At 53.2% G+C, this 12,395-nt stretch overlaps 1 protein-coding gene across 2 annotated transcripts in view; it reads right to left on the bottom strand.

Moving 5' to 3' along the window:
* Window positions 1-12,395, bottom strand: part of PALM (paralemmin) — a 68,628-nt gene that overhangs the window by 34,010 nt on the left and 22,223 nt on the right. For both annotated transcript variants that reach the window (XM_037885868.2, XM_037885869.2), the window contains exon 2: window positions 3,598-3,646. In XM_037885868.2, coding sequence (XP_037741796.1) covers window positions 3,598-3,646 — 49 coding nt within the window. The remainder of the gene's footprint in view (window positions 1-3,597; window positions 3,647-12,395) is intronic.

Here is a 12,395-nt window from a genome sequence, read left to right as displayed (position 1 = left end):
TTCTACTGCAATAAAGCCAAGAAGCCCAGCGGAGATCAGGGCCCCATTGTGCCTGGCGCTGCACAGAGCCACGCTGAGAGACAGTCCCTGTCCCAAAGAGCTTATACATGAAACAGAGGCAGACAAAGGGTGGGAGGGGAAACCGAGGCACAGGCAGGGGGCATGACTCACCCAGCAGGTGAGTGGCAGAATGGACAATAGAGCCCAGGGCTCCTGACTCCCAATCTGGTGCCCTATCCACTAGATAACACTGCATTTCTATCATGCCTTCTTCACACCCCTTACTACCACAAATGAATCAAGCCTCCTAAACTGTGCAGGGAGACAGGGAAATCTCATTATCCCCCTTTTACAGCTAAGGGGAACTGAGGCCCAGACGGGGGAAGGGACTTGGCCAAGCATACACAATGAGGCAGCGGCAGAGCTGAAAATGGATCCCAGAAGTCCTGACTCATAATTCCCTGCTCTAACCACTAGATCTTACTGTCTCCACAGCTGGAAAAAGAACCCAGTCACCTCGACTCCCAGTTCTGGGTCATTAAGAACATAAGAGCGGCCATACTGGGTCAGACCAAAGGGCCATCTAGCCCCGTATCCTGTCTTCCAACAGTGGCCAATGATAGGTGCCCCAGAGGGAATGAACAGAACAGGGAATCATCAAGTGATTCATCCCCTGTCACCCATTCCCAGCTTCTGGCACACAGAGGCTAGGGACACCATCCCTGCCCATCCTGGCTCATAGCCATTGATGGACCTATCCTCCATGAACTTATCTAGTTCTTTTTGAACCTTGTTATAGTCTTGGCCTTCACAACATCCTCTGGCAAGGAGTTCCACAGGTTGACTGTGCAGTGTGTGAAGAAATACTTCTTTTTGTTTGTTTTAAACCTGCTGCCTGTTAATTTCATCTGGTGACCCCTAGTTCTTGTGTTATGAGAAGGAGTAAATAACACTTCCTTGTTTACTTTCTCCACACCAGTCATGATTTTATAGACCTCTCTCATATCCCTCCTTAGTCGTCTCTTTTCCAAAAGTCCCAGTCTTATTAATCTCTCCTCATACAGAAGCCAGTCTATACCCCTAATCATTTTTGTTGCCCTTTTCTGTTCCTTTCCCAATTCCAATGTATCTTTTTTGAGATGGGGTGACCACATCTGCACGCAGTATTCAAGATGTAGGCGTACCATGGATTTACATAGAGGCAATATGATATTTTCTGTCTTATTATCTATCCCTTTCTTAATGATTCCCAAGTCTTTAACCCCAAGACTGCTCTTCCTGCTAGAGGGTTGCTCTAACCCATCAATACTGGGACACAGAGGGCTAGACCAGTCAGAATAACCTCCCACAAGGGTGATTACTCCCAGTCCACAGATGGGGAGCTGAAGTAACTTGCTCGAGGTCACGCAGCAGATCAGTGGGAGGGCCTGGAATAGAAACCCGATCTCCTGGGTGCTAATCTAGTGCCTCTGTCCACTAGTCCTCACTGCCTCATAGGCTGGGCCTTGCTTTTTCCAAAAGCCCCCACCTGGAAACAAGACGAGAACTGGATTTCCCCAGCCCTCGGAGAAGATCCGAGCCACCTCCAGTCCCTGCACCATTGTTGGGATTGGTCCTGATTAATTTCATCCGAGTCAGTTCAGCCACGTCCCGATCCTGGGAAGCGTCACACGTTTTCTTCCCCGGCCCAGAACAATTTGCCCTTTGTGTGGCAGCGACCGGCTCGATTGCAAGCGGGGCCTGGAAAGCTGGCAGGCAAGGCGGCCACACAAAGGTGCGGGCTGGGAGCCAACATGCGGCCGCGGGGAGAGGACCCCGCTTGGCTCCGTCTCAAAGGAGGACCAGGCAGAGACTGCACCGTCCAGCAGTTACACACCTCCGGGCTGGTTCTCCACATCTGCATCCTCATCCACCCGGAGCTGGGGAGCTCCCGTTACAAGCCACCTTATGTCTGTGGGCCTGATCCTTTGGGAGTGGAGGGCGCTTGGCGTCTTGCAGGGGGCACTCAGCTCCTTGCTGGATGACACTTCCTGTTCTCTTGACAATAATACCCCTTTCTGCTCCCTTACACAGCCTGTTTCTCCCCGGGCTTTAGAAGTCAGGCCCCCACCAGTAAACCATGGCCCTGACCGGATGCCTCTGCACACTTGCGAAAGCCCCATAGAAACGGACTCCACCATCCGCCAGATCTCCAGGCAGCTGGGAAGGAGTCAGCTAGCCAGCAAGCCCCATCCGCTCTCACTGGCCAACAGGCAGGGGAATCTCGCCTCACCCATAGCCCGGCTGGCACCAGATGCGAGCGCCCTGGAAATCAGCTGCTTGGATTCAGACCCACAGGAGGAGCCCGGTTACGGCTTACTCAGCCTGCGTTTTTCTTGGTCCTAGACGGTGAGCGAGTCAGCCCCTGCCAAAATCTCCATCCGCTGAGCGGGCACGGGGATCTTGTTTGCAAGCAAGAAATCGCCCTCCTGTGGGGCCTGATCCAAAGGGCCCCAGACCCCAGAAGTCAGGAGCCTCAATACCTTTGAGGATCTGGCCCTGGGTGTCTTTCCATTGCGCTGGCTGGGGAACTAGTAATAGCAACGAATAATCAGACATTCTTTTGCCTTTCACCCCAGCCTCTCGGAGGCCGTTCGTTAATTCAGCCATGAAGCCCCACCGCTGCCCAGACAAGTAGCTATCGCTTGGGGATACCAAGGCCTGGCGATTTCCCCACGCTCATGCGGGAAGCGGTGGCAGAACCTGGAAAAGAGCCCAGGAATCCTGACTCCCATTCCTCTGCTCCAAAAACCAGCCCAGCATTGTTCCAGAGCAGGTAACTGTGACACCAGCTCCTGGCGGTTTGTATTATTTTTCTTTGCGTTAGTTATCCACAATTTCCCTGGAGTCTCAAGGATACCTTTTTTGGAAGGGTCGTGGGGCGGCGGAACGGATTGTCAGGATTAATCTTCTGAGTCTCTTTGTGTTCTTTCTGCCCATGGTTCCCTGGGGACTACACCTCCCCTTTCCTCCGGGGCGCTGGTCTCTGGGATGGCCATGCTTAGCTATCAAACAGCAATGCCAGTGTGAAGAAATGGGGAAATAACTAGACCCCTGAGGAGGGGCAGCGATCGGAAAGACTGGGAGCCTGCTGCTCCTGCATGTAAGGCAGAGACAGTGGGAGGAAGAGGGGGATTAAGTTGACCTTTGCATTCCCCGTATTCTGAGCCAGTTCAGGGCCCTGTCTGGCCTCCTAGGAGAGCAGCCTCGGGGTTACTCTAATGTACGCTCCATGGCCTCCGACAGTGTGCTTAGATCAGAACTAACGGACCATTGCCCTGGGGTCACAGAGAGAGCTACTCACCCTGAAGAAAGGGATCCCACTGGCATTATAAGGCTGCTGCACGAATACGTTCTATTTATCCCTCATTCCAGCCAAGTGTGACGCCCTGCATCCCAGATCTGGGCCTTGGCATATTGACATTACCACCCCCTGGTCAGGAGGGGGGCCAGCCATGTTGCCACGAAATGCCACTTGCAGCCAGACCCGCTGCTCGAGGCCCAGTGTATTTGTTGTACTATATCGAAGACGGAAGGAGATGGGACGGGACCACTTACCGCTATGGCCTGCAGCCTCTCCTGCTGAATGGCGCCAGTCTCCGTGATCCTGCAACGAGAGCAAACGAACGCAGGGAGTGTCAGAGCACAGGAGAAGAGACGAGCTGGGGAAGGGGAGACTCTCGCATGCTGTGGGTGCATGTCTGTGAATAGAATCATTGTGGCCCGCAGCAAACCGGACACAGCACCCAGACAATGGCTGAACTTTCCCCTTCCTTTGCAGCCCTCCCTTTGTCCCTTTGTGTATCCTGTCTGTGCACTTGTTGCTAAAACAGAGCGCTCCTTGGCCCGGCAGCCTGTGAATGGGGGTCTCCCAGCGTCTCCACCGGATCCCACGCGGCCTTTTGGATTTCACGGTCACTGCGGGCTCAGTGTCCCTGAGCCAGACTTGAACCAGACAAATGGAGTTTTGTGGACAAGCTAACTCCCTGCCTGCTCCCGAGTACGGCGGACAGCCTCGCTCCAGCTGTGAGAGGAGCTGTCCGAAGGCGAGGAATCCTCCCAACTGCCAAGGTGCTGCTTCAGCACCAGTGAAAGTCAGAGGAGCTGGGGTAGGGAGGTGGGAGGGTTTGGGCGTGAAATCAGTGGGGAGGGAGAAGATCCAGTTAGGAAAATAGAAACCTGCTGCACTCCCCAAATCACTGCATCCTAATTAGAAGGCAGCATACTCCAGAGGTCTGGAACTTCAGTCCTAGTCCTTGCTCAGCCGTGTGACCATGGGCATGTCACTTAGCCTGCAGCTGTGTCTACACTAGGGCCCTTACAGTGGCGCACCTGTACCCATGCAGCTACGCGGCTGTAAGATCTCTCGTGCTCTATGCGGATGGGAGAGAGCTCTCCCGTTGGCATAATTAATCCACCTCCAACAAGGGGCAATAGCTATATTGGTGGGACATAGCGCTGTCCACACCTGGGCTTATGTCGGTGTGAGTGACGTTGCTCGGGGGGGAGGTTTATTCACACCCCTGAGTGACATAAGCTGTACCGACCTAAGCGGTAGTGTAGACATGGCCTCGGCAAGGGACGAAGACATGATTTTTCAATTTGGTGGCCGAATGGAAAAATTTGAGAACAATTTTGGGGGGTGGGGGTGGGGGTGGGGGGGAAGGGTCAAACAAAACATTTCATTTGACTCCAAACAAAACATTTCATTTGACTCCAAACGATTGGGGTTTTTTTGCTTGTTTCATTTAGCGCTTGGGTGTTTATTTTACCCTTCTTTTGAAAGGAACGAACTAACTAACCTTCTAAACAAAAACCTTGGCGTGAAACGAAAAGTGGAAACAGTTTGACTTTCAAAAGAAATAATAAAAAAATTTTCTCAGTCAAAACTATTTGCCAGATTTGACCCGAATTTGCAGAAGGTTCCAGCGTCCTCAAAATGCATTTTTTGGCAAATCAGTTATTCATCTGAAAACTTCACCCAGCTTGCCTTAGCTTCTCTGTGTCTCGGTTTTCCCACCCACATTTGTCTGTTGGCCGAAGATCACACCTCTGCACCTCCACACACACACACACAGAGCTGTGTTGGCAAACATTTGTCGTGTAGATCTGGGCTTATTCTTGTAGAACAGTGGCTTCTTTTTCCAGTTTAGCTTAAACCCCTTCCCAAGCAACATAATCTCACCTGAAAAAAGGTCATGTTTACCCTGGGGCAGGAGTCTACCTGGAGGATTATACTGGTACAACTAGATGGATTTATTCACACCTTAGGTTAGACCCCCCTCCCCAAAATTTCCCTTTGTTGCCCAGGACTAAGCTATATGGGTGTAAGCACCTTTGGACTAGTGTAACTGACCACTCGAGGGGTTTGCACCAATTTAACTATACCAGGTTCAAACTGATCTAGTTAAAAAGGGTACAGATGAGCCTTGATCCCGGCAAATAATTTGGCAACAGCTAGGCCTCGTGTGTATGGAGCCCATTAACTGTTATTGCAGGGCCTGTTCCCATGGCTCTTGCTGTCATATTAGGGCCAAATTGTGTAGCTCAAGTTAAAGGAGGGGAAAGAGGCCTAATGCTTAGGGCAGTAGCAGGGAACTTGGGAATCGAACCCCTGTCTGTCTGTTCTGCCATGGGCTTCCTGCATTCCTTAGTCTCTCTTGGCCCCTGTTCCCTGGTGCTGCAGTGGGGACCGAGCACTGTCCCCTTTCGGGGGTTTGTGAGGATACATTGAGTAGGATTGTGAGGCATTCAGACACAATGGTAATATGGGCAGGGGGTGGGCTGCAGAAGGGCCTGTTGTGGGGACAGTTTCCATTCACTCCCCGAAGCTAGAAGTGCCAATGTAACACTTGCAAAGCGGCCCCTGGGAGCTTCCCAGCACTCTGGAGGTCGGTGGCAGCTCAAACAGCCTCTGGGCAGACGTGATCCAGAAGAACCTAAACTTCAGACCTACAGAGCTTCCCCCGGGGTGGGGGGGGTGTTAGTCTGGAATCAAGAAGAGACCCTCGGGTGTATAAAGACACCAGTCCCAGAGCTCGGACCGTCACTGCCCCTGGACAATTCATTCCTCCTGCTGCCCTCTCTGCTGAGTGTGGGCCTGAGCCACCGTGCTGAGGGAAGGATCCGAGCGTTTCTCTCGCCGAGTGCTGGGAGCAGGCCTGTCGCTGTCTCCGAACAAGGACAACCAAGGGCAGGCAGAGAGGACACCAGGCAGGTGGCTGCGGCCTGCGTTTGCCGCAGCTCCAGAATAAGCGATGCTGCGGGCTGAGAGACCCCCGTGGCTGGCCTTGGGGTTCTGCCGGGGGCTGTGTCTCAAGACAGAGACAGGCCCAGCACACACAGCCCGGGGTTTCGGGTCAGAACCAAATCCGAACACTCCCTACAGAAAGGTTGCTTTTGTGGCTAAGGCCCTGGAGTGGGAGGCAGGAGATCTTGGTTTCATTCCCTGCCCTGACATGGGAACCCCAGTGGGGCTCAGCTCCAGGATGGGGAAAGCCCTCTCGTCTATTCAGCTTGCAAGCTGTGGGGTGCGGGGGAGCATGCAGTGGCCCTATGTTGCTGTGCGTCTGGGCCCCATTGTGCTAGGTGCTGCATGGATCTCAGCTGGGATCTCAAACCCCCACTGTCATACACACAGCAACAGGATCTGGCATGGTGGAACGCGCCCCTGCACCCCTTTGTGGTTCGAGGATGCCCATCCGAGGAGCGAGCCCAACCCTGCTCAGCCGTGCGCTGGGACAGTGTCACAGCCTGGGAGCAGAGCAGCTGCAGGCTCCGTGGGGGGCAGGGCAGCCTTTCTAGTGAGGACTCAGAAATCGGTGTCAAACAGCTTGAAATTGCTGCTCTGACCCACCTAAAGCTCCCCGTCGCCTCGCTGTGACTGTGATTTGCGTAAGGCTCGGGGCCCTGCTCATAAGCACTCCAGTAACACACCACTTAGCCAGCCTCCCTGGGCTCACTCTGCTGCCAAAGTCAGACACGCAGCCAGGGGCGTTGCACCTGCAGGAAGCCAGCTGGCTCCCACCCCTCCATAAACATGCCCCAGCCCAAACAGTTCAACAGCAATGAAAGGTGTGTCCCTGTTCTATCTATACATAGCCCCGGCGAACGCGGCCAGGTCCAGGAGAAGGTAACGACACACAGACCCCAGGACTTTCTGTTGCAGCTTCTCCCGTTGGTTGGTCATTGACAGGAACATACAATTGCCCCAGCTGTGCAGGTTCATTGCTCCCGTAAAAGCTGGGACAGCAGCTGGCAGGCTTTTGTGGTTGGAATTTTTATTTTTTTTGGCCCCCCCCAAAAATTCAGATTTAGGTCAAGAAACTTTGAGTTTGCTGAATTGTGGTGGTCGCGGGAGGGAAGGGAAACCCTAAAAAGAAATAGACTTTAAAAAATGAAAATGTTTGGGGGCGGTTTGTTTTTCTTTTGTTTTTTTACTCAAAGTGACTTGGTCGAGAAATTCACTTCAATTTAAAAAAAAGAAAAAGAGAAAGCTCAAACCAGAAAGGTTTTGCTTCCCCTCCGGTTTTTAACTTCTCTGTTTGCCAAAAAAAAACCAAACTTTTCATCGGAGGTTGACCCAAAGTGACTGTTTTTATGTTTTTGGTCCGGCCAGTGACCCCAAAAACGAGTTCTTTGCACAGCTCCTTTAGGGAGCAGATGTTTGCTTGGCCATGGCAAAAGGTGCAGAGAAGAGACAGGGCTCAGCTCTAGGGAATATAAAGGGGATTCTTTAGTGAGGCTGCCGGACACGGACAGACCCTGGGGGTTTTCTCAGGTTATGGCTATCATCCGTGAGATCTCCCAGGCCGGCTCCCTCGCGCACTGAAAATAGCGGCGTGGAGGTTGCCGTTCAGGGGCTCAAGCCTAACCTCAAAGCAACGTTTACACAGATTTTTTTTTTAGCCCGCTCCCACAAGGCCCCGGACTTGGGCTGGGAGGTTCACTCACAGTACAGTGTAGACACACCCTCCGGCCCTCGAGTCCCAGCCCGTACTGCCTCTTGTCACCACACGGGGTCACACTCGGTCCTGGACTTAGCCGTCATGGGCGGGGCTGCAGATTGCACTTTGGGGCTGGGGGAGGCGTGTGGGCGGGTGCCCCATGCCGGCGGCAGCCACCAGAGGCTCTGTGCCCGAAGCAGGGGAGCCAGGACTGCGGCTGCTGCTGCATCTTTAACAGTGGTGGAGCCGGCTGAGGTGGCCGAGGCCCCGATGGTTTATGCCTCCCTGTGGGAGGGAGGGGGAGAGAGTCTGACTTTCAGACATGCCTGGAAAGCTCAGCGAGGTTTCCAAAGCGCCTCTGAATCAGGAAACACCCCCCCTGGCCTGGGGGGTTTTCGCCAAAGGCCCAGGGCCATTCGCATTACCGGCGCGGGAGGCAGACTTGTGGCAAAACGGTGCGGTTACGGACAGTGCCCCCGGCACTTTAGTGCCACACAGAGTACATAGGGCTGAGAACTTTCATAGTGTTGGGGTGGGGGGAGGAAGTTCCCCAAATCCCAGAATTTAACACCCTTCCACTTTATATGACTGTGCCCCCCTCACACTGAGCTCAGGACCGCACTGCGTCGAGTAAGAGAGAGTCTTTCCCCAACAAGCTCACTCTTGAAACAGAAAAGGCAGGTGAAGGAAGGATTTTTTGTACAGACAGGGAAAACCAGAGCAATGAAGTGACTTGCTCAGGGTCAAACAGGGAGTCGGTGGCGGAGCGGAGAATTGCACCCACATCTTCCAAGGGCTCCAGCTGCCCTCCTGCCTCACGTGCACTGCTGCAGCTGCGGGGTCCTGTCAGCCCAGGGCCCTGGCAGGAGGGATGTTCTGGCCCAGAACCAGACTTGTGGCTGTGGGGAACATTGGCACCCACCCCGCTGGGGGGCAATAAAGGAAGCGGCAGGGAAAGGGACCCCTGGTTCTTGTGCAGCGCGCCCTCCCCACCCCCAAAGCTAGCTCACAGGACCTGCTTTGAAATCACGGCCTTGCATATTTATCAGCTGGTGGATGCCCCAGGGCCCAGCTAGTTCCGGATCAGGGAGAGGGAGAGAGACCACGTGTGTGTGTTGGTGGGTGGGTGGGTGGGGGCGGGGAGCTTCTGTAGTCTTAATTTATGCCACTGGTGAAGGGCAAATACATTAACGTGCGTCCCAGGAGCTCCTGCCCTGGACGTGAGCCCTGGTGCCAGGCCAGCTGAAGGACAGGGGATCATGTGACATCCACCCACCGTTCACCTTCCAGAGTGACTCAGGAGCAGCTGCCTGGCTCCCACCCCGCTAGGGCTGGGAGAGACTGGCCGGCTTTTAAGGTTTAATCAAAATGGGCCATGCACAGTTATTCCCCATGGACCACAGGGGAAGGAGAAATGCACCCAGCAAGGCTCGCTGGAAGAACAGGCTGCTGCTGTAGACAGCACCAGCCTGCAAGAGGCGCTAGTGTTGCTCCCGGCACCCCAGAGGGGAGAAGGAGACCGGTGGCCTGTAAGGTCTAGGGGCTAAGGCTTACTGCAGCCGGGCTTCAAAAATCCGTCGGGAGAAGAAGGGGATTTCCTGGCTGCTGGGACAACACCCATCCCTCCTGCCCACCATCGCCGCCACACACCTGCCTGTTAGGTTACCAGGCCTCTTTCCCTCGTAACCAGCTTCCTCACCTCTGATCTAGGGCTCCAGGCGGCTTACTCCATCCCCTACAGAGGGGACCCCGCCAGCTAAGAGGTGAAGGGAGCCTCTGCAGCCATTGTCTATGCTGTACCTATTCTTACCGAAAACCTCTACTCCCAGATTAGGTGTTCCAGGGTGGAGAGGAAGGATGGTGCCGTGGTTACAGCTCTGTGGTGGGAGCCTGGAGATGGGGGTTCCTTTCCCAGCCCTGCTCTCGCCACCTTTGGAGAAGGTTGCTCTGTGCCTCGGTTTCCCTTCTGTAAATTGGGGGGTAATAATCCTTCCGTTGTGGTGAGCTCTTTGGGGCTGCCTGTGCAGCGCCTGGGAGGATGGAACCACCAGGTGCTGCTGTATTGCTAATAAGTAATCAAACTACCCGGCAGTGGAGTGTAGTTATGTGTTTAATAGGCCTGGGGGCTGAACTGGTCCCAGGGGAGAGGGTGGGGAATACAATGAGCATTTATTCTCTATCCCCATTATGAGATACAGAAGGAAAACCCATTACAGGGAAGTGAACTACGGAAAACAGTGACCCACACCCTACCTCACCCTAATATGGTTCCAGGGGAAGAGAATCGTGCAGCCAGCCGGCTCCCTCTTGCAGAGTTCAGTTTACAAAGCCAGCAGCCCAGTTCCTAGAAGGGGCTACTGATCCCGGGTGTCTAGTCTGTGATGCCTTGGGCTGCCGCCCCAGCTCCGCTACACACAACAGCAAGCACAGCTGGAAGATACTTCAATCAAACGCAAGTCACTGGGCTCAGCACAGGAGTAACTGGATGAAATTCTCTGGCCTGCTCCTCAAAGTGCAAAGCATCACAGAGTCCCATCACAATGAACGGGAGCCACTGGCCGCCAATCTTCCTCCACATTTTCCAGTCTTCTCACAGCCCTGAGAAGGGCACCATCCCACATCCCAGCCACATCCCCACACCACGCTCGCCGCACGCGCCCCCTAACCCCAGCACCACTCCCTGCCAAAAAACTTGCTTTGGCAATTTTCCTCCGCTCGTCTCACTCACACGTCCCACAAACTCAAGTTTGCTTCGTCTGATCTTCTGGACACTGTCAGGGATCAGACCAGATGATCATAACAGTCCCTTCTGGCCTTAAATTCGATGAATCTATTCATCAAGTCAGCGTGATTAAGTTACGTCCTGGTTCAAAGCTGTAATGTAGACAGGACGGAACCATCATCCCAGAATAGAGTTAAAACCAGAGGCGGGTGAAAACTGTCCCTTGATACTTGTTTAGGCAACTCAATGAACATTTTCATTGCCTACGACATTTGCCTGGTTTTTAGTGAAAGCCTGGAAACAAAAAATGATTGCACTTTCCCAGCACTGAAGATGCAAAATTGTTTGGCTTTGGGAAACATTTGTCAGAAAAATTGAACATTTCTTCGTTGAAAAGACTAAGCAGGAAAGACCTGTGCCAAGATTGCAAATCGATTTTTTCCTGCTTCTTTTGAAATTTTTCATGAAAAAATAGTTATTTTCCAACCACCTCCAGTGAAAACCCTGGACGGTCCAAGGCCTTAGCACAGTTACCGCCCATCTACATACCCTTCTACCACGTGCAACCTGATCCCCTGATTCAGCTGTAGTTTTATACAGGGCCCTAGGCCACTTTTTGCTGTGCTTTGGGATTGCGGGAATGGGATCAAATCCCCTGTGTCGTTAGTTTGCATGGCTGTGCAAACTGCAAGCCAGGGGTGCTGAAAGCCACTGAACTAAACTGTAAACCCTGTCTATGATGGAAACCACTTCAAGCCAGGGGGTGCAGCAGCACCCCTAGTTCCAGCACCTCTGCTGCAAGCCTTCTGCTTGTGTGTTAAATCTCTTTCCCCTTGTCCATTCAAACTGTCAGCTCTTTGGGACATGGACTGCTACCATGCCATGTTTGTACAGCACCTTGCACAACAGGACCCTGATCTTGGTTGAGCTCTACGTGCTACCATAATCATCCAGATTAATAAGAGGGGCCCATATTACAGGTACGGTCTGAAAGGATTCCAGTTCCTGATGTCATTACAAACTAACTTGATGCCTTCAGCACACGGAGATCATATTAGCTGCACAATCACTTCTCCATCCTTGTCAGTTACAAATCTAGCCAGCTCCCAGCCTGTATTTCCAGCAGTGGCTCCCCACAGAACTCCCAGCCCAGTTGCTAACCCCCTTATCTGGTCCTTAGAGGGGAAAAATATATAATGACCCTCTCCCCCCAGTAGCGTGCTTTTGGCAACAGTGTGATCTGGGTCCAGGACTGAGAAACCCCTTCTGGACGGATCACGGCCTCTGCTGGCACTGGGAATGGCCAGGCCTGCGTGGCCCTTAAGTTCCCTCCAGATGTCAGCGATACACAGAGCTGAGGCAGTGCAGAATGGATAAAGCAGCCAGGTCTCAGGAGCATAAAGATTTCCCTGCTCTTTCTCTAATGCAAGTAAAATGTTTCTCTTTCTTCCACTACATTGGCATCAAACATTAAACAGCCTGCAATGCAATGACTTGGCTACATCTGCGACCCCACTACCATGCCTAGTGTGTTTGCTGGCTGATGCCCTCCAACGTCTGCAAGGCAGCACCTGCCCGTGAGGGTCTTTCTACAGCTAATCGTGCCACCGGTTTCTGGATCCCAGCTCAGCCGCGCTTGCACAGGGAGACGCTGACTCCTTGCTATTCATATTTACAAGGCACGTCTT

The sequence above is a fragment of the Chelonia mydas genome, chromosome 25, assembly GCF_015237465.2.
Source record: "Chelonia mydas isolate rCheMyd1 chromosome 25, rCheMyd1.pri.v2, whole genome shotgun sequence".
NCBI classification, from domain to species: domain Eukaryota; kingdom Metazoa; phylum Chordata; order Testudines; family Cheloniidae; genus Chelonia; species Chelonia mydas.
This window is presented reverse-complemented; position numbering and strand designations above follow the sequence as displayed.